The sequence below is a fragment of the Schistocerca gregaria genome, chromosome 5 (assembly GCF_023897955.1).
Source record: "Schistocerca gregaria isolate iqSchGreg1 chromosome 5, iqSchGreg1.2, whole genome shotgun sequence".
Lineage (NCBI taxonomy): Eukaryota > Metazoa > Arthropoda > Insecta > Orthoptera > Acrididae > Schistocerca > Schistocerca gregaria.
The window spans coordinates 499,880,699-499,904,093 of NC_064924.1; the positions used below are offsets into that span (position 1 = coordinate 499,880,699).

The 23,395-nt window shown below is 41.6% G+C and overlaps 1 protein-coding gene across 1 annotated transcript in view; it reads right to left on the minus strand.

Moving 5' to 3' along the window:
• Window positions 1-23,395, minus strand: part of LOC126272873 (putative phosphoenolpyruvate synthase) — a 329,859-nt gene that overhangs the window by 93,957 nt on the left and 212,507 nt on the right. Inside the window, exons 19-21 of the mRNA XM_049976096.1 lie at window positions 22,947-23,078; window positions 12,486-12,570; window positions 11,480-11,568 (exon numbers count right to left, since the gene is read on the minus strand). Coding sequence (XP_049832053.1) covers window positions 11,480-11,568; window positions 12,486-12,570; window positions 22,947-23,078 — 306 coding nt within the window. The remainder of the gene's footprint in view (window positions 1-11,479; window positions 11,569-12,485; window positions 12,571-22,946; window positions 23,079-23,395) is intronic.

Genomic DNA, 23,395 nt, shown 5'->3' on the forward strand with positions numbered 1-23,395 from the left:
GACGCAGACCTGACGCAGTTCCAAATCCCCACATACAGAGGCAAAACAAGAGGAGAAGGAACAAACTAAAAAAGGAAAGGAAACACAGGGAAAAGAGAACAGAAACTGAAGGGAAACAAGGAGGTAATCGTGACTGGCGGACCTCTTACCCAAAACCTGGGTGAGCCAGTCACCCAGCAGCACATTAAAACCCTCTCCCTAAAATCCGAGGCAACAAATTGGACAGGACACAAAACCATAAGACCTTAACCACAGTCATTTCATCGTCTTGCAAAATAGAGGGAAAATCCGGTGGCAAAGAAACCACCGCCCTCTGGGCAGAGAATAAAAGACAGTCAAGAAAAATGTGGCGGACTGTAATCTGGACGCCACAAGCACTGCAGATTGGGGGGTCCTCCCGCCGGAGTACAAAACCATGAGTGAAGGGACTGTGCCCGATGCGGAGGCGAGTGAGGAGAACCTCATCCCGCCTGTATGACTGGTAGGACGTACACCATGGTCGCGTAGTGGCCTTTACCAGACGCAGCTTATTGTCACCAACTGCCAGCCACTCCTCTTCCCATTGACGCATAACACGAAAACGCAAAAGGGAGTTTACAGCATGGAGGAGGATGGCACATTCAACAATGTGAGGGAGGGAACATGCATCTTTGGCAGCCACATCCACCAGTTCGTTTCCCCTAATACCCAGGTGCCCCGGCACCCAGCAGAAAGAAACCTCCTTCCCCTGCCATTGCAGGTGAAGTAGGGCATCATGGATGTTCTGGACGACTGTATCCACTGGGTACAAGTGATGCATGGTCTGAAGGGCACTCAGGGAGTCAGAACAGATGAGGAACTTAAGTTTGGGAACACATCTCATCTGCTCCAATGCCCGCAAAATTGCAAAAAAATTCGGCATCAAAGATGGTAAACGCCGCAGCAAGCTGTAACTTGACGACTCGATCAGGCAAAACAACAGCACAACCAAACAAACGCTGGAGTGCAGCTCCTCCGGTTCTCCGACAAGTCTAGAAGGATGCTGGGCCTCTGGAGCAACCAGGGAGGCAGGCAAGTAAAACCTTGTCGTTGGAGGGCCACACGCTCCACACCAAGGGACTCAAGCAAATGCTTGGCACGAGTCCCAAATGGTCTCGTTGCCCTGGGACGACTGGCAAAGAGACATTTCATAGGCAGTTGGGCAATGGTAGGGTATGCAGCGGAGATAGGACAGGCAAGGAAATGACACACCCGTTGCACCATGAGGAGTTTCCGCCAGATGGCGAGCGGCGGTTCCCCTGCCTCAGCACACAGGCTGGGGATGGGACTGGTACGGAAGGCACCAGTGGCCAGCCTGATACCCTCATGGTGTACTGCGTCAAGGATCTTCAGATATGAAGGCCTTGCTAACCCATACACGGTGCAAGCATAGTCAAGACGTGATCGAACGAAAGCCCTATAAAACTGCAGCAGACGTGCCCGATCTGCTCCCCAGGACCGATGGCTCAGACACTTCAAAATATTCAGTGCCTTCAGGGCCCACACCTTGAGGTCTTTAAGGTGAAGCAACCACGACAACTTGGAATGAAAAGTGAGGCCCAGGAACGTCACAGTGTCTCTAAAAGGAAGAACGATGTCCCTCAGATGCAATTCAGGGGAGGTAAAAGGACGCCGAGAACGATTAAAATGAACACACACAGATTTGGCTGCAGAAAAGGTAAAACTCATCTTTGCAGTTCATGCCTCTAAGCGCTTTATCGTAAGCTGCAACTGCCGACTAGCAGTAACAAGACTGGAGGAAGAACAGAAAACAGCAAAATCATCCACAAACAAGGAGCATTGGGCAGGACTCCGGATAGTGGACGTGATACTGTTAATAGCAACGGCAAAGAGGGTGACACTTAAAACGCTGCCCTGAGGAACACCATTCTCCTGCATGTACAAATCAGATAGCACATTACCAACCTGATACCGAAAGAGGCGGTGAGAAAGAAAGGACTGAATGAAGATGGGGAGACGGCCATGAAAGCCCCACTCATGGAGTTGATTGAGGATAAGGCGGCGCCAAGTAGTGTCATACGCCTTATTAATGTCAAAGAAGACACCTAGACAATGCTGGTTATGTAGGAAGGCCTGCTGGATGGCGGCCTCAAGCAGGGTCAAGTTGTCTATAGTGGAACGACATCTCCGAATGCCACACTGAGACGGGCTAAGGAGCTGCCTGGTCTCGAGCAGCCAAAGCAGGTGTCGGTTGACCATGCGTTCCAACGTCTTCCCAACACAGTTCGTCAAAGCAATATTGCAATAACTACTGGGATGCGTTCGGTCCTTGCCTGGTTTGAGGAGGGGAATCAAAATCGCCTACCTCCACGAGTCAGGGTACGTGCCGGATAACCACATCATATTAAAACAGTTCAGGAGAACTTCCTTGGATGGCAGCAACAAGTTCCGCAGCATGATATACCGGATTTGATCATGACCAGGCGCAGTATCATGAGCCACAGACAGCGCAGAATCCAGTTCCCACATTGTGAAGGGGCAGTTATAGGGTTCAGAATTTAGAGACTGGAAGTCCAAGTGACCCCTCTCGATGGCAGTGCGGTAGCGGCAGAAATCTGGATCATTATTAATAGTGGCGGTAGAGTCCACAAAATGCACGGCCAGTGCCTGGGTAATGTCTCTCAGCGCCATGAGGAGACATCCCTGATGCAGCAGTGCCATGAGAGGTAGTTGGCTGAGTTTCCCGGAAAACCTCCTGATGGCTTCCCATACTTTCGTAGAACTAGTGGAATGAGAGATGGAGTTCAAGAACGATTGCCATGACCGTCATTTGCTCTCTTTAATCACTCGTTGCGCTTTGGCCCTTGCCACCCGAAAGGCCACAAGATTGTCAGCTGAGGGGTGGCACTTGAAGCGGCGCAGAGCTGCACGGCGGGCTTGGATGGCTGAGCGGCACTCAGTGGTCCACCAAGGGACAGAACGCCTCTTGGGATGACCGGATGACCGTGGGATTGACAATTCAGCAGCATGGGAGATCACGGCTGTAACATGGTCCACCCATTCGTGGACACTGGCACGGTGTTCCAAAACAGCCAGTTGGCTGAAATGTGTCCAGTCAGCTCTGCAGAGGTGCCACCGGGGCGGCACTGGTAATGCCACAGCCTCATCCAGGAGGCGAATCCAAAGGGGGAACTGGTCACTATAATGGAGGTCAGCAGCAGCCTCCCACAGAGCAGAATCCGCAAGTGCTGGAGAGCAAAAGGAAAGGTCAATAGCCGATGACAACCCGGAAGCAGTACAGAAATGAGTGGGAGCACAAGAGTTGAGGATGCACAGTTCTTCAGACATCATGAGGCTTTCCAGAATGCGACCCCTGGGGCAAGTAGACGTAGAGCCCCATAAGACATTATGAGCATTGAAGTCCCCCAGAAGCAGAAATGGGCGGGGGAGTTGGCTAATAAGGTCTGTAAGAGCCTCAGAGTCCATTGCATCCTGAGGCAGTAAATAAACTGAACAGACTGTGAGCCTCCGACCCACAAGAATGTCAACTGCAACTGCTTGCAAGTCGGTGACAAGAGGGAGCTCAGATGAGGGGTGCATGTCACGGACAAAAACCACAACACCACCCTTTGCCCTTTCCCCTATCAGATCATCTTTTCGATATACATTATAGCCCTGTAAAGATGGAGCATCAGTGGCCCGAAAATGTGTCTCTTGGAGACATAAGCACAAGGGGCACTCTCGTATAAGGAGTTGTAATTCGGCCACATGCGTCCTGAACCCATTCAGGTTCCACTGTAATATTGGAGCCAGTGATTAGCGTGGCTGAACTTCCACCCTGCCTCTGTGCTTTGGAGGAGAGCCCGTACTGGCCAGAGATTTATTCGCCCCCGGTCGACATCAATGTCCATAAGCTCTGATGATGACCCACGGGAGATGTCAGACAGTACAATGGCCTCGTCATCAGACCGACACTGACTAGTCTCCTCAGGTGGCAAAACCTTCACCATCTGCGGCTTTATCTTGGGGGGCTTAGAATGCAGAGCCTTGTCAACAGTTGGAGCTTTACTCACCTGGGCAGAAGGCGCCATATGGGGAGAGGCAGGAAGTACCCCAATGTCAGCAACCACGGCCTTGTCCAACATAGTGGGGAGAGCCGCAGGTTGCAAAACAACTGCAGCTGCACAAGTGCACTGGCAAGTGCAGGTATTAGTGCTAACACTAGCAACCTCCGTTTGCGTAGCAACAGTGGCCATTTGTACAGCAAATGGGTTCTGACATATTGCGCTCAGTAATGAAACAAAAAACACAGGAAATCTTCAAAACCTTGATGGTGTTATGGACTTATTTGATGACCTAGAGAGACCTCAGTCACATGAGGTGGAACACTGTATTTGAAATCTGGATAAGAATTATAATCAATCACAGTTGCAAATAACAATGTACATTATTTAAAATCACATTGCAATAGGGAACACTAAAAATAAGTGAAATGATGAACAAATCTATATTAAAACATGTTAAACATAACACAATATTGGAACTTATTGATTATGTTGCTTAACTTGTTTGTCATCAAAGTGATGAAAGCAAATCCAGAATAGGAATGAAAGTGTATGGGTATATTTCAGTTACTAATTTCACAGACAATATATATTTCAAGTAAGGAAGTCTTATAAGAATAATAAAAATGATGACCAACTGTACAAAGGATGACTATGTTTCATTAAATAATAAAACTGTTGAAAACATGGTACATTTAGGGAGCAAGATGTCCAGAGCAAGGAACACATCATAACCAGATTGTCACAGGCTAAGAAAACATCCGTGAAGAAAATAATTCATTCATAGGTAAATGTTACCAAGTCATTTGAATACAGAACAAATCAACACACAAAATAGAAACAGTAGCAATTATAATAATACCATCACTGTATAAGCAACATCCTCGTATCAAACTGTGAAAACTGCAAGGAATGATGAATGTCACTTTACAATCTCATCATTACAAAAAGATATCAACACATGTGGTACAATCCTTTAAAATTATTTGTCATATGCTTTCCTTATTCACAAAAACTTCATATATAATGTCTCTCCTTTAATTTTATATGTACATTAACAGAAATTTGTGCAGAAAATTTCAGTTATAACTGCAGAAGAATTCAGTTAAAGAATACTGTGGAAGCAGGTGTCTGTGTCAATTATATTTAAATACAGAGTTATTACTGCTTGTGCAATTCATACCACTAAGCAGTGCATTTAAGAGTTAAATACAAGCATACCTTACCCACATTTAAGAACGTGATTTCTTAAAATTTCAGCAGATATCCTGCATCTTTTTAATATCAATATCATTATGGAAGCCTTTTCACTCTTGCTGAAGAAAGTTGTTTATGAGATAATACATCACAGAGTAAATGTATTGACATGTTATGAACTTATAATCCTAGATGTTTATAAACTTACGACTTGGGATTCTTGGAGATATTCCACACAAATACAAACCGATTTTTCTCTGTGCTGTTAAAATTTTCTAGGGAACTGGTAAGTTGCCACAGTACTTAACACCATAACACATTACTGACTGAAAGTCAAACAGTGGAGAACCCAGGATGGAATGTAACAATGTTATGAAAAGGAAAGATGCTACTCAGTATGTAGTGGAGATGCTGAGTCACAGATAGGCACAACAAAACAACTCAACTCACACACACCAACAGCAGTCTCAGGCAACTGAAACCATGCCGCAAGCATCAGCACCAGTGCATAATGGGAGTGGTCCCTGGGTGGGGCTAAGGAGGAGAGGCTGTGGCTGGGAGGGTGTAGGATAGAATGCAGGGGGTGGCAGATAGAGAAGTGATACAGAGTACATGGGAGAGGTAGATAGGGTGGTTGGGGGGGAGGGGGGGGGGGGGTAACAGAAAAGCAGAAAAATAAAAAGACTGGGTGTGATGGTAGAGTAGCGGCTGTGTAGTGCTGAAATGGGGACAGGAAAAGGGCTGGAAGGGTGAGGACAGTGACTAACAAAGGTTGAGAGGTTGAGGCAAGGAGGGTTATGGGAACGCAGCACGTATTGCAGGGAAAGTTAACAACTGCATAATTCAGAAAAGATGATGTTGGTGGGAAGGATCCATATGACACAGGCAGTGAAGCACTCGTTGAAATCAAGGATATCATGTTTGGCAGCATGTTCAGCAACAAAGTGGTCCACTGGTTTCTTGGCCACAGTTTGTCAGTGGACATTCGTGCGGACAGAAAACTTGTTGCTTATCATGCCTACATAGAATGTAGTACACTGGTTGCAGCTTAGCTTGTAGATCACATGACTGGTTTCACAGGTAGCCCTGCCTTTGATAGGATAGGTGATGTTAGTGACTGGATTGGGGAAGATGGCGGTGGGAGGACTATGGGACAGGTCTTGCTTCTAGATCTCTTACAGGGGTATGAGTCATGAGGTAAGGGATTGGGGGCAGGGGTTGTGTAAGGATGGACAAGTAGATTGTGTAGGTTTGGTGTACAGAGGAATACCACTGTGGGCGGTGTTGGAAGTATAGTGGGCAGCACATTTCCCATTTCAGGGCATGACGAGAGGCAATCGAAACCCTTGTGGAAATTGTAATTCAGTTGCTCCAGTCCTGGGTTTTACTGAGTTACGAGGGGACTGCTAGTCACTGCAGATGCAATGACCATGGATGGCTCAGCTGTATGGAAGGGACTTCTTGTTATGGAATGGGTGGCAACTGTTGAAGTGGAGGTACTGCTGCTGGTTTGTAGGTTTGATATGGACAGAGATACTGATGTAGCCATCTTTGAGATGGAGGTCAACGTCTAGGAAGGTGGCTTGTTGGGTTGAGTAGGATCAGGTGAAGCCAATGGGCAAGAAGTTGTTGACGTTGTGGTTGAATATGGCTAGGGTGTTCTCACCTTTGATCCAGATAGCAAAGATGTTGTCAATAAATCTGAACCAGATGAGGGGTTTAGATTCTGGGTTTTTAGGAAGGATTCCTCTAGATGGTCAATGAATAGGTCAGCATAAGATGGTGCCATGTGGGTGCCCATAGCCACACCCTGAATTTGTTTGTAAGTAATGCCTTTGCAGGAGAAGTAATCTTGGGTGAGGTTATAGTTAGTCATGGTGACTAGGAAGGGGGTTGTTGGTTTGGAATCCATCGGGTATTGGGAAAGGTAATATTCAATAGTGGTATGACCATGGGCATTAGGAATGTTAGTGCATAGGGATGTGGCATCAATAATGATGAGCAGGGCACCATGTGGTAAAGGAAAAGAAACTGTGGAGAGGTGAATTCTGTGTAATAGGTTGAATGTGTTGGTCTACGAGAGCAGAGATTCTCTCAATGGGGGCACAGTAACCAGCAACAATGGGGCATCCTGGGTGGTTAAGAAGCATATAGAAGATAGGAGTGTGGTGAGTGATAGGGGTGAGTAGAGAAATGGACTCCAGGGAGAGGTTCTGGGATGGACTTCGGGATTTGGGCAGTGACTGGAGATCTTGCTGGATTTCAGGAATGGGGTCACTGTGACAAGATTTGTAGGTGGAAGTATCTGACAGCTGGTGGAGTCCTTCAGTCAGGTAATCCTTGTGGTTCAAAACAACAGTGGTGGAGCCTTTGTGCGCAGGTATGATTATAAAGTCGAGATCAGTTTTTAGATGGTGGACTGCGATTTTTTCTGTGAATGTAAGTTTAGTTTGCATGTTGAGAGACTTGGGGAATGATGGTGAGGCAAGGTTTTAGGTTTAGAAATTCTGGAAAGTTAACAGGGGTGATTTGGGGGCAGTGGGCATGGATCACAGTTGGATGGAGAAGTGAACTGAGTTAGCCAAATTTCAATATTGGGCATCGGTTGAGTGTGGTTGGTAGTGTTGGTGGAGAAAAAGTATTTCCATTGTAGGGACCAGGAGAAGGAGAGAAGTTCTTTAACAAGTCATGCATGATCAAATTTGGGAATGGGGCAAAAGGTGAGACCTTTGGAAAGGACTTATATTTCTGGGGGGCTAAGGTTTCTGGAGGAAAGATTCTAATGATTGTGTTGCAGGTCTGTTTAGGTTCTGGTTTCTGTGTGGTGGTGGGAGTGAGTTTTGGAGGGTGGGGTAAGTGTAGTAGGTCTGTGAGACAGCATTTGTCAGCTATGAGAGGAGAAGGGGGAAGTTTGGAGGTTGTTGTAGAGATGGTAGACAGTGGTACTCCAAGGCAGGAGTAGGAAGTGAGCAGGATGAAGAGCATTTTGTGGTGGCATTGTGTATGTTGCTCAAGTTCCTGCAGGGTAAGAGTTTCAACGTGTGTTACAGTTCCAGGAATTTGGGACTGCCTATAATACCACACATTGGAACTTTTGCCTGCAGGAACTCCAAACCTCCCCCATAGCTGACAAACCCTGTCTTGCAAACCTACTACACTTACCCATCCCTCCAAAACTCCCACAGATCTGCAACACAGCTATGAACCTTTCCTCCAGAAGCCTTAGCCCCCAGAAATATCAGTCCTTTCCAAAGGCGTCACCTTTTGCCACACTCCCAAATTTTATCAAGCAGGACTTGTTAAGGACCTTCTCTCCTTCTCCTGGTTCCTACAATGCAAACAATTTTTTTGCCACCAGCCCTACCAACCAGCCTCAACCAAAGACTAATACTGAACCTTGCCTAACTCAGTACACTCCTCCATCCAACCGTGATCCACCCCCACTGCCGCCAAATCACCCCAGAATTTCTTAACCTTGAACCTTTCCTCCCCATTGTTCTTCAATTCCCTCAACATGCAAACTAACTTTACATCTGCAGAAAGAACCGCAGTCCACCATATAAAAACTGATCCTCACCTTATAATTCTACCTGCAGACAAAGGAGCACCCCTGTTATTTTGAACTGCAAGGATTACTTGGCAGAAGGACTTCAGGAGCTGTCAGATACTTCCACCTACAAACCTCAATACAGCGACACCATTCCAGAAATCCAGCAGGATCTCCAGTCATTACTCAGATCGTTAGATCCATCCCAAAACCTCTCCATGAGTTCATCTCTTACTCACCCCAACAACTCTCATGCTCCTACCTTCTACATGCTTCCTAAAGTCCATAAAGCTAATCACCCAGGATTCCCCATTGTGGTTGGTTACAAAGGATAACAACGATTTCCCTCACAGTCTCTCCACAGCTCCTGTCCCTTTATCACATGGCGCCCTGTTTGTCACTACTGATGCCACTTCCCTATACACTAATGCCCACAGACTTACCACTATTGAACACTACATTTCCCAATTCCTCCACAATGTCAACAACTTCTCCCCCATTGGCTTCACCTGGTCCTACTCAACCCAACAAGCCACCTTCCTAGATGTTGACCTCCATCTCAAAGATGGCTACATCAGTACCTCCGCCCATATCAAACCTACTAACCAGCATCAATATCTCCACTTCAACAGATGCCACCCATTCTATACCAAGAAGTTTCTTCTGTACAGCTTAGCCACCCATGGTTGTCGCATCTGCAGTGACAAGCAGTCCCTCTCGAAATATACTGAGGGTCTCACTGAAGCCACCACTGACTGTAATTATTCTCCTAACCTTGCACAAAAACAAATCTCCCATGCCTTACCTTTACAATCTCCCACCACCTCCCAAAGTCCCACCGTCCAGCCCCAGATGAGCATTCCCCTCATAATTCAGTAAAACCCAGGACTGGAGCAAATGAATTATATTTTCTGCCAGGGTTTTGATTACCCTTTGTTGTGTTCTGAATTGAGAAATGTCCTGCCACTATCCTTCCCACCCCTCCCACAGTGGTATTCTGCCATCCACCAAAACTACCCAATACACTCATCTATCCTTACACAATCCCTGCTCCCAGTCCATTACCTCATGTCTCATACCCCTGTAACAGACCTAGAAACAAGACCTGTCCCACAATTCTCCCACCATCACGTACTCCAGTCCAGTCACTAACATCAGCTATGCTATCAAAGGCAGGGCTACCTGTGAAACCAGTCACGTCATCTACAAGCTAAGCTGCAAGCAGTGTACTACATTCTATGTAGGCATGATAACCAACGAGCCTTCTGTCCGCACGAATGGCCACCGACAGATTGTGGCCAAGAAACAAGTGGACCACACTGTTGCTGAATATGCTGCCGAGCATGATAACCTTCATTTCAATGACTGCTTCACACCCTGTGCCATATGGATCCTTCCCATCAACACCAGCTTTTCTGGATTACAAAGTTAGGAACTTTCCCTGCAATACATCCTATGTTCCCATAACCCTCCTGGCCTCAACCTTTGTTAGTCATTGTCCTCACCCATCCAGCCCCTTCCCTGTTCCCATTCCAGCACTACACATCCATTATTCCACCATCACATCCAGTCTTTTTATTTTTTCTCATTTTCCACTCTACCCCCCTCCCCTCCCTCCTTACCTCTCCCATGTCTTCTATGTAACTTGCATCACTTTTCTGTCTGCCACCCCCACCATACTATCCCTCCTCCTTCCCACCCCAGCATCTCCTTCTTACCCCAATGAGTCACTACTCCCATCATGCACTGGTGCCGCTGCTTGCAGCATGGTTTCAGTTGCCTGAGATTGCAGTCAGTGTGTGCAAATTTCATTTACATGAGTGTGTGTGTGTGTGTGTGTGTGTGTGTGTGTGTGTGTGTGTATCGTCTATTGTTGACGAAGACCTTAAAGGCTGAAAGCTTTAAATGTGAGAATTTTTTTTGTTGCACTTATCTATGACTCAGTATCTCTGTTATATGATGAGTAGCAACTTTCCTTTTCGTATTACTGTTACTGACTGAAAGTGCTTGAAGTATGGTGACTGAAGAACAAGTTTCTGAAGTGAATATCTGAAGCAAAAGATGAAATTTGATGAGCACTGTAGAAGAACTAGACAAGAATAACTGGAAAAAATTTAAAAAGTACATTAGGAAGAGGTATTGGAAAGAATATGAAGAAAAACATTTCTACAGAATCATCATACCAGGGGAAGTGGGAAACAACCTGGGTGCTTCCTAAGTCATCGAAGGACCTGGAAACAGGAGGAGCAATAGAGGAATTATATAGTTTATTTTAGAGTATATAAAAGAGATCATAAAAGATTCTGGTTCTAGTAGGTATGCAGATCTGAAGAGACTAGGAAGAGGCATAAATGTGTTGAAAGATTGAAAAGAAATGAATTTTCATTTTATTCATTTTGTTTACCAACTGCTGTATTTAGCTGCTTACTATCAATAATCTACACATTTTTAACTTTCAACAGTCACTGCATGTTTTGTCATTACTTCCGCAGTATTTCTTCCCTTTACTTTCAGACAAATGTACCTTTCACATAAATCATGCCCATTTATACCAATAAGCTCCAACTCTGATTTGTCATGATGTTCTGACTTAACTCAATAATAAGGTAGTCTTCCAGTGTTTGCCAAGATGTAGAATAAAGTTTCTTCTTCCCACTAAATATCTGTAACTTTTAAGAAATTTGGCCCTTACCTTGAGAGCTACTGGTATTTCTGCAGATAAAACATCACAGCATTGTGATAAAAACAGTGAAATGTCACTTGCATGATCAACACTAATATCTGAAAAAGGAAAGAACAATTAATTTGTAATTTTTTAAGTATAATACATTAAATATTGTGATAAGCAAATAACTGCTTTTTTCTCAAATGTCAAATGTGGCTACATAAATCTCAGTATACAATATTACAATTCCATAAAATTTTACTGATGTACTGCACTGCTGGAAATTCTATGGAAGTACTCATTCAGCCATAGATTTGTAATCCTATTAAGAAGAACCTGCATACTGTAGATTAGCACTAAACTATCTCTATTCCCCCCCCCCCCCCCCCCCCCCCCCCCAATGTGGTGACACAGGCTGTCTGTCCTCTTTAATCACTCTTAATCTATCCCTCTCTCTTTGCTGAGTGCATTACTAATGATTCTGAAAGCTCAAAAGGCATTGTCTACTTTTAAACTATAATCCTGGTTCATATTTTCCTTTTAGTATGACTGATGAAATGACAGTTTAATTACATTCCTTCACCATAATTTATTATTATGCTTATTATTTTTCAGCTCAAACTGTGAACATGTTTTAAAAAGAAAGTAGTTCCCTCCAGGAATTACATTAGTATTTAACTAAAAAACAAAATCTGTAAAGTATTTAATACAGTGCAATACTGTATTATCACAGCAGCTTGAACTTGTACCTACCACTGGAGTAACAATTCCTGGACATTTAAAATTGAGTCACTTGTTTAGAAAAGAGAATTACTTCCCACTAGATGTCATATATAATACAAGAGACACATCTTTGGCAGTTACTTTTTCTTGCTTCATTGACAAATAAGTTATAGCTAATTGATGACACTATCAAATTAATCACATCATACATGTTCATGGAATCTGGTTAAATATGATTTAGCAAATTTGATCAGGTGGAAAATGTGAAAGTTGAAATTTTGAAGAGGCTATTTTCTGTCACCCTGCTTACCTTTGCTTCTTTCTGTTAGTACTATCATTGACACAATTTGTGAAATGACACTAACTTGTGATGTATTTGAGTGGCATTTTATTACCTGCAAAAAAAGTATTACCAGTTATAAAACAAGCTGTGATACAAAATGTATTTTCAGCATGAATGAAGAGTCTATTTACTAGGTGAAAGCAAACTGTCAGACACATAGCCTAGAAAAGATACAAGATTGTGAGTATCGGTATCACACATTCTTGTGAGGAATACAGACATAATTACCTCCATCTCTGTTTTTCTTCCTTTATTTTTTATTTAAATCTGGTGGACTTAGAAGGATTATACAAGAAATAAAACATAATATTCCAGCCATATTGTTTAGCAGATCATTCAGAATGAGAAGTGATGTATGGCATTACCAATACACTCTGAAAAGCTAATATCATGATATACCAAGCACAGTAAGTGGAATCTGATAAATGATAACTAATGGTATGACTGATACTGTGGAATCTTCAATCTGATAAGTCTGCACTGATACACTGATTATAATACTGTAAAAAAATTAATTATTGTACATATTTTTTTGTTTCGTGTTGTTTGTGGTCAGTCTGAAGAATGATTTGGGGCTGCCCTCCACACTACTGTATTCTGTGTATGCCTTTTCATCTCCAAATAGCTACTCCAAGCCATATCTAGATACTGAATTCATCTCTTAGTCTCCCTCAACAATTTTTACCACCTCTCTCCTCTCACCCCCCCCACCCCCCCCCCCACCCCCCCCCTCCCACCCCCTGCTGCCCAATTCTCTCCAATACTCAATACTACATTCATGATTCCCAGATATGTACAAATGTGTCTTATTTACAAATCCCATCTTTCAGTAAAGTTATGACACAAATTTATTTCTTCCCCCCTATTCTATTCAGCACTTCCTCATTAGTTACACAATTTATTCATTTCATCTTCACCATTCTTCACGTTTCAAAAGTATCTATTCTCTTCTTGTAAGAACTGCTTATTGTCTACCATTATCTTCCATGGAAGGCTACACTCCAGATAAATGCCTAAAGAAAAGACTTACTAAAACTTAAATTTATATTAAATATCAACAAATTTCTCTTCTTTAGAAATGACTTTCTTTCCATTGCCATTCTACATTTTATATCCTCTCTACTTTGTCCATCATAAGGTATTTTACTGTCCATATAGCAAACCCCTCATCCACTACTTTTAGTGTCTTCTTTCATAATCTAATTCCCTCAGCATCACCTGGCTTAATTCAACTCCTTCCTATTGCTCCTGGTTTAATTTGTTATTGTTCTTCTTATATCTTCGTTTCAAGGCACTATCCATTCCAATAAACAGGACTTCCAAGTCCTTTGCTGTCTTTGACAGAATTAAATATCATCAGCAAACTGCAAAGTTTTATTTCTCCTTGCTTTCCTTCACAGCTTGCTCAACATACAGATTGAATAACACTAGTGGCAACCTCCACCAGTGCTTCCCTTTCAAGCCCTTCAATGCTTATAACCACTGTCTGATTTCTGTACAAGCTGAAAATAATCTTCCACTGTTTTTATTTTACCGCACAACATTCAGAAATTTAAAGAATTTATTCCCGTCAACACTGTCAAAAGCTTTCTCCAAATTTACAAATATTATATATGCAGGTTTGACCTCCCTTAACCTATCTTCTAGGATAAGTTACAGGATCAATGTTGCCTTGCATGTTTCAACAGTTCCCTAGAATGCAAACTGATCTCCTCTATCAGTTTTTCCGTTCTTCTGAAAACAATTCTTGTCAACATTTTGCAATTGTTTGTGGTCATCAGTCTTCAGTAATAGTCACACCTGTCAGCATCTGCTTTCCTTGCAATTGAAATTAATACATTTTTCTTGAAGACGGAGTATATTCCCCTGCTTCATATATCTTGCACACCAAGTGTGATAGTTTAGCCATGGCTGGCCCTCCCGAGGATCTCAATAGTTCTGAGGGAATATTGTCTACGCCAGTGGCCTTATTTCAGCTTAGATCTTCCAGTGCTCTTCTGTACAATACTTAATATTTTGAACACCACATATCATAGATGAAAGTAAGTGTAAGTGGAACCTAGAAATGTAAAAATTAGAGATAATGAAAGGGTTGTACGATATTATAATTAAATAAATGAAATCCAGATGCTCACTCCTTGATATTTGCAAGTTGGGTGATACCTTGCCCACTGTTATCTTTGTACCACCTGTGGAATCAATTCAGTTTCAAAAATTAATACATGACTTCATTATACATTTTGTTTTTGCAGCTGGAGAAAATGCTCTGTTTGTAGGCCAGTGAATTCTGATTTAGATTGATAATGCTAGTTTTCACATGTGTGCAATGTTGCCTGAAAATAACATAATTGTGATTGTGGGCTGGTCACAGCTGGTTAGCAAGACAGTTTTTGGTGGAAAGCACTGTATATGGATTATGACAATAAAATATAAATAGCAAATAACAATATTATGAAAAGGATTGATTGCTACTAACTGTAAAGATAACACACTGAGGTGAAGACAAGAGCAATGAAAAGATGGTTATACACTGAGATTTCAGTCAAATTCTTCTTCCAAAAAGGAAACACACTCACATTCACAGAAGCAAGCACAGCTCATGCACACATGGCTGCTATTTGCAGCCATCCTGGCATGAATAAATTTGTTGTGTTGAGTGAAAGCAGCAGTCTAGAGAGGGGCAGTGATAGCAGCATTCAGCTCGGGTGAAAGGCGTCAGTACTGTCTGGCGGAGTATGCAGGGAGTAGATGGCAGCATAACAAGGCTGCCAGGTGCAGTGTCTGGAGGCTGTGGGGGAGGGAAGGGGGCAGGGAAGAAGGAGTGGAAAAAGAGATGAGCAGCTAAGTGTAAAAGACTGGTGGAAGCATTGGCAGAGAGCTGTGGACAATGAGGGTCAGGGGGTGTGGATTGGGAGGATGTGACAATACAGACGGGGTGGAAACTGTTAGGTGGGAACAGCATGTTATGGGAACAGTATGTTACCTTAGGTTAGGGCTGGGATATTTTGGGAGTGGAGAATGTGTTGTAATAGTAACACTCATCTGCACAGTTCAGAAGAGCTGATGGTGGAGGGAAGGACCCAGATGGCGCAGGATCTGAAGCAGCCACTGATATCAAGCATGTTATGTTCAGCTGCATGTCAAGTCACAGGGTAGTCCACTTTGCTCTTGGTAAAAGTTTGTCAGTGGCCATTCATTCTGGTGGGTGGCCAGTTGGTAATCAAATTAATATAAAAAACTGTGCAATGACAGCACCTTATATGACACAGCTGCTTTCACAGGTGGTCCCATCTCTGATGGGGTAGGGTGAAGCTCATACTGGCCTCGAATAAGAAATTCTGAGTAGGTGGATTGGGCAGCTCTTCCCCCTGGGTCTCCTATAGGGGTATTATTCCTGTGACAAGGGGTTAGCATTGGAACTGGTGTAGCTATGGACTAGGATGTTGTGAAGGTTGGGTGGGTGACTGAACACCACCTCAGGAGGGGTGGTAAAGGTCTTGTATAGGTTGTCCCTCATTTCTGGGCACAAAGACAGATACAGTCAAAGCGCTGATAAAGATTGTGGTGATGAATAGAACATGCTTGATTTCAATGGATATCACACAGTCCACATCATCTGGATCCTGCTCTTCACCATCAGCTTTTAGGAACTTTATAGATGTGAGTTATCCTTACAACACATTCCTCATCCCTGAAATTATCCCTGGCTCAACCTACAGTAACCTGCTGTCCACACACCCATCATCCAACAGTTTTCACTTCCTCTATCCTAACATCTCCTCGCAATTCACAGTCCTTCATCCTCATTGTGCACTGTTCCCTGCCAATGCACCCGCTGGTCTTTTCTCTTTCTATGGTTCTCTCCTTTTCTGCTTGATATTTCCCGACCCTCTACCTCCATCACAACCACCAGATGCTGCATATGGCAGTGTTGTCCTGCTGCCGTCTAGTCCAATCATGCTCTGCCAGACAGCACTGAGTTCTCTTCCCCCACCTGTCCCCTGCTATTCTTCACCCTTTGCTCAACCCAATCTGGATTTCTGTTTTTGTTCAACATGGCAGTTGCATTCTGGCTAGATTGGCTGGAAACGGTAGTCAAGTGTGTGTGAGGTGTGCTTTCTTGTGTCGATGTGTGTGTATGTTTTCTTTTCAGAAGAAGGTTTTGGCTGAAAGATCAATATGTGTCAGTCTTTTCACTGTGCCTGTCTGCAACTCAATCTGTCATCTTTACAGTGAGTAGCAACCTATTCTTTTCATAATGTTATTGACATTCCAACCTGGGCTATCCACTGTTTCATTTAAACAGCAACAAACTAATTTACCAACTTTACTGAATAGGTTAGGGAGATGTTACTGTAGTAGGTCCAACAGTTGTCTGAAAACTGAGAGGCACTGTCTGACAAACAATAACCTGTACAAAGTAAATAAATTCTGTCTCCAAACAAGTAAGATCAGTGGACAGAAACAGCCATCAAAATTCAGCAGTATCAGAGACAACAACATTTTTTAATAACTTGGAGACATTCACATCTCAGACAATGGAAACCACAGAACTGACAGATGAGGCACTGACCAAATGAACTGATGACAAGTAAATTGACTATATTGCAGAAATCAAACATAGTGTGGCCAAATTATGTGGGCCACTCTCCGATGAAAGTGACATTTGCTGTCAGGCTCACAAATTGTTAATGACACTGACACACAAGAAACCTCTGCAACTACAGAGCATGCAAAACTAAAACAAGTGGAAGATTTAGAAGTTGATACAAGGTCAGTGACATTAAAAAATGTATGCAGTATGCTAAGGTATAACTTGAGGTTGTTGTTGTAAAATTTGACACTTTAAATCTGCATCTAAACTGTGGTACAGTCATCCAGCTGTGACTGATATTGATAGGCTAAAGGAACATAGAAGCAAACCTGCTACCGAGTTGTAAGTAAGGCAACAACTGAGATACCATGCAGTAATAGGGCTTGAGTAGCTGGTACCGATATTTGTAGTGGAAGACTGTAAACTTCAGCTGCATTAGTTTAGCAACTTCTAAAAAGAGCAGAATAAAACACATCCTGTTGTGCTTATAAAACCATTCTGAGGAATCCTTCCCAAAAACTGGGGTAGTAAACAAGATACCCACTTTGTTGCTGAAAAGGCAATGCTTTCTTGTATGTGACTGAAGCTGGGGAAATTTATTAATGATGTACTGATTACAAGCATAAGTTTCCGATGAAGTATAAGTCATCAGTCATTTGGACATCACAGCACGATGAAGTTCTGAACACAGAAAAGCTGATATTAGCAGCTCTGACAGTATGAATAGGTATATTGAAAAGTATGTAAATAAAGCCAAATACCGGGCCAGAGAAATACATCAAATGGACATGTCAAGAATTTTAAAAAGGAGATTGACAGTTGACAATAGAGAGAAATGACATGGAACAATTTCTAGTCATGCTGGACAGTTGCAGGTTTGACACAGTCAGACCACAGGGCTGCAAGTTAGAGGCATGCTCAATCTGTGAACTGCACCAACAGCCAATCACAAGGCATCAAAGCAGAGAGGGGCAGTCACTTCGGTGTATAGTCTGAGGGAGATGAAAATTACAATCAATAAGACTGGAACTATCACCAAAATTACTGAATGAGACATCTAACAAGAAGGGAGTAATAATTAGAGCCTGGATACTGAGGACCTGGAAATAGAGAAGTGGAATGCTATGAACAGAGAACTGAGCAAACCTGACACTCAGTTCTGATTTCTGAACAGGCTGGAAAAACAGTTTTGGCAAGAGGGAATCTAGATGCAACCACAGAAAATCCCAAATGTCTAGTTAACATAAAAATTGGTGGCAACCATCTGGCAGTTCAACTGATTCTGTACAACAATGAGGAGTTGATGAACAATTATCTCTTGGTTGAACCTGAACAGAAGCCTGTAAAAGTGAAAAAGCAGTCAGAAATCCCAATTAAAATAATAGGAATTCTAACCATAGTGGTAATGGATATGGCAAGTGAACATAGCATCATTTCACCAGAATCCTTTACAAAAATAGCAGAAAGTCAGAGATTAATGATTCTGCTTGTGAGTGGAGTAGAAATAACTCATACTGTGGATATATGTTTGAAAATGATTAAGAAGTAGGTGGGACTGGACTTGCAGATGAAAGGATTGAAGATGGACTATGCCTTCCTGATAGTACCAGGGTTAGTGGTAGAGTAAATACTTGAAGAATAATTTTTAGCAGAAAATGATGCAAAAATACACTTTCCCCAGGCAAAACTGCTGTGAATTTTGAGGGTAGCAATCTTGTGGTCAAATTATTCAGATCTACCATCGGACAAGGGGAGGAACACAAGCAGGTGAAATTACAGGAGGTAGATACTCACTACAGTGCACTACCATATAATATTTCAAAACAAAGTACATTAATTCACAGGAGGCAACTGGCAGTAAACTGAGAAGCAACATCTATTTGAATTTGCTCTGCAGGGACATCTTACTCAATTCATCTTTAAATACCAACCAAATAAAACCCATTGAGTCATTTGGTAACTGTTCTTCCTCTACATCATCATCCAGGAGAGCTTCGGCAGACAGGAGGGTAAAAAAACGCTCAAGAGAATAGGTGCATTGTACAGTTTTTCTGTGCTATATTTGAGTATATATTCGTAAAGTTTATGCTTAGGTTTAAAGCGTATTGTCAATGTTTTTTCATATGTATCTCAGGAATATTATTTATTTATTTGTACATGTCACATCATACTTTAGGTTGTGCCTTTCTGTGTAGAATATTACAGAATCTGTATTGATTGAGTTCATTAGATAATGTTTGTGTGTTGTGTTAGGAGTTCCAGGTATGTCTGCCAGACACTTCATTTTGCCTTTCTGTCTATCGAGGGTATTTATGATATTGCTTTCAAATCTTCTGGTGCAGATTTTAAATTATGATCAGCAGATTTAGCCATTATTTGTGGTGTCAGTGCCCCAGGAACAAAGACAGTCTTGTAATTTCAACTTCATTTCCTTGTTTCTTTATAGTTTTTAAATTATTTGGGCCTAAGTACAAACATTCTGGATTTTTGTCTTGAATTACTGGCAGTTACAGTTACATATAATTTGTATCCTACATATGGCATGTTGTTAGTTAACTATACAATACAGCTGTCCTGTAATTTTTACTTAATTTCCTTATTATCTTCACAGTTTTAAAATTTACTTCAATTTAAGTAAGATATTAAAGTACTTTTGGTTTTAAATTCTTTTTGCACGCTTACCAGCTGGCTTGCTCATGATGAAGTTTTGCTCATTACGAAGTTTTGCTCATGATGAAGTTTATAACTACATAATTTCATTCTCTTGTTGGCCCATAAGATGAATGCACTTCTTTGTATGTCTACATTAACGATGATATTTTTCAGTGCATGTTCACCACTTTTTTATGGTTTGAATGGTATGTCAGTTCAAAGTTGTAGCATATTACTTATACACTACTGTTCAGTGAATTTGTTACATGTTTACTTTTACTATTGGAGTTGGCTCTCGTTATATAATTTGTGCAGTTGTCATATGTTGTTTTCACTGAAGAGCCAAAGAAACTGGCACACGTGTCTCATATCACGTAGGTCCTCTGTGAGCATGCAGAGGTGCAGCAACATGACACAGCATGACTCAACTAATGTCTGAAATAGTGCTAGAAGGAATTGACACCATAAATCTTGCAGGGCTGTCCATAAATACCTAAGAGTACAACAGGGTAGAGATATCCTCTGAACAGCATGTTGCAAGGCATCCCAGATATGCTCAGTAATGTTCATGTCTAGGGAGATTGGTGACCAGCAGAAGTGTTTAAACTTAGAAGTGTGTTCCTAAAGCCACTTTGTAGCAATTCTGGAAGTGTGGGATGTCACATTGTCCTGCTGGAATTGCTCAAATCCATTGGAATGCACAATGGACATGAATGATTCAAGTGACCAGACAGGATGGTTACGTACATGTCACTTGTCAGAGTCATATCTAGATGCATCATGGGTTCCATATTACTCCATCTACACACATGTCACACACCATTACAGAGTCTCCACCAGCTTGAGCAGTCCCCTGCTGACATGCAGTGCCCATGGACTCAAGAGATTGTCTGCATACCCATACACATCCACCTGCTCGATACAATTTGAAATAAGACTTGTCTGACCAGACAACATGTTTCCTGTCATTAACAGTCCAATTTCAGTGTTGACAGGAGTAGGCAAGGTGTAAAGTCTTGTGCTGTGCAATCATCAAGGGTAAACAAGTTGGCCTTCAGCTTCAAAAGCCTGTATCAATGATGTTTCATTGAATAGTTTGCACATTGACACTTGTTAATGAGCCAGCACTGAAATCAGTGGCAATTTGAGGAAGGGTTGCACTTCTGACACGTTCAACGATTCTCTTCAGTCATTGTTTGCCCTGTTCTTGCAGGATCTTTTTCCGGTCACAGCTATATCGGAGATTTGATGTTTTACCGGATTCCTTATATTCACGGTACACTCGTGAAATGGTTGTATAGGAAAATCCTCACTTTAGCTCTACCTCAGAGATGCTGTGTCCTATCACTCATGCATCGACTATAACACCTAGCAGCAGTAACCAAATCTACCAATTGCACCAGTCACTTGTGGCGTTAGATAGGCATTGCTGACTACAGTGCCATATTCTGCCCATTTACATATCTCTTTATTTGAAAAAGCATGCCCATACCAGTTTCTTTGGTGCTTCAGTGTATATCCTACTTTATTGCACCATACTTTCTGAGGCTCCTTTCCCTCCATTTATTTACAGTTCTAAAGATGGTTGTGGAAATCAACTAGAAACTGATCACCTTGCTGTAATTATATACTGAAAATTGCAGTCCAGGCATAAAAAGTTTTTTTACAGTTAACTTTTTTATTTAGTAAGCGAAAGATATTTATTGTTCTAATTTTTTGTCATTTGTACAACAATTAATACACTTTTTGTCACTTTTAATTTTTTTCAGAGCAACTATTATTTTCAATCATCTCATCAGAAAGTTTATTTGATTTTGGTTTATTATTCATTATGCCATATAGAAAAGCATGTCCTACACATGCCAAAGAAGTAGCCTTTATTACAGGTTAGAGATACATGACTATGTTGGTGGGAGACAGGCAATGGTATGAAGTAGGAGGATACCTGTGGCTGTGAAGTACAGTGAGAAATGTGGTTGCCTTGCAACCACTACAGCAGTTGTATAGGCCCACGAACACACTGAAATGAAAGTCAGCCAATGGGGTTCCGATGAAAGTGTGTTATGCCTATCAAGCCAATAGTGGATCAAGATTTGCTTTCAAAATAGTCCAAGCATATAAATTTTATTTTATTTTTTCTCTCTTACAGAATAGTCAATATGGTAGTTCTGCTGTCTTGAAAGGAAGGATTTAAATAGCCAAAATGTCATTAGATATATTCCAATACCTGATCTATTAGTCATATAGGAAATATTTCAAATAGCTGATGATTGTGATAGAATCAAGCAAAATATATCTGTAATTGTATGGTCTTTGATAAATGAAACCTAATTATGATCTTAGCAGCTCAACTGAAGATCACAATACAAGAAATAGAGATTTAATTGATACATCTTAGTCTAGATTGACAAAGATTCACTATAGTTACAGGTATTAAGGTCTTCTCTACTATAGTAGATTATCTTGTAGTGCATGCACAAAGGAGCCGGCCAGTGTGGCTGAGCAGTTCTAGGTGCTTCAGTCAGGAACCGTGCGACCGCTATGGTCACAGGTTCGAATCCTGCCTTGGGCATGATGTGTGTGCTGTCCTTCGGTTAGTTAGGTTTAAGTAGTTCTGAATTCTAGTGGACTGATGACCTCAGATGTTAAGTCCCACAGTTCTCAGAGCCATTTGAACCATTTTTGCATGCACAGAGGGAGAGTAATATGAACTTAACCTTTTAAAATGGCAAGAAAGTAAATCATTTTGAGCAGCACAGCACTTCTAGGACTGCACAAATACCAGCCAGTTTCTCTATTGTTTACAGAGTTTGTCTGAAGGAATACACATAGTTAAATGAAATAACTTTAAATTTAAGAAACTGCACAGAAACTGAGGGTGATATCTTCTGCTTTCTGCATATACACATTGCATTTGTTATATCTGCCAAGTTAAAACTATGCTTATTGAAATTCTGTACAAGAGTGATCCCAAATAAAGAAAAATATTGAAATATATTTCATATATATCATAGTGTTTATGATAAGAAATAATGAATAAGACTTCAGAGATTTTAAAACACATTTGTAAAATGGTGAGTAAGCTAAAATGGGTAAAAAGTCTGTGAGTATAAAGAGTCTTCAGTAGGCTAAGTTATATATTTCACCTGTTTTACATATGTTATAAATGACCATTACAGTACCTCTTGAAGAACAAATGCATCATTTCGGATCTTGTTATAGAGTTCCAAGGTATTAAGGTGTTTGGCTTTAAGTTTAAATTCATCCTGGAGTTTGAGTGCTTTCTTTAATTCCCCTTTATTGAAAACCACACGCTGTCAGAGTAAATGAAAAATCATAAATAACATTTTACTAAAACATAGAAGTCACAATGCAAGTAATTTTCCACAGCAATAAAACTGCTTCTAAATTTCACACACATCAATTTATAATCTTAATTTTATCAAGAAGGAAGGATAGAAAAATCTAGTCTCTTTCATTATGTATCAATGCACAGATAAGAACATCATTACAATACACAGAAATTTATGATAAAACAAGCACCTATTCAACTTTATACTGCAACACATTTAGAGCAGTATCTGTAAAAACAGGACAAAAAATGTTCATACATGAATATCATGCAATTTCT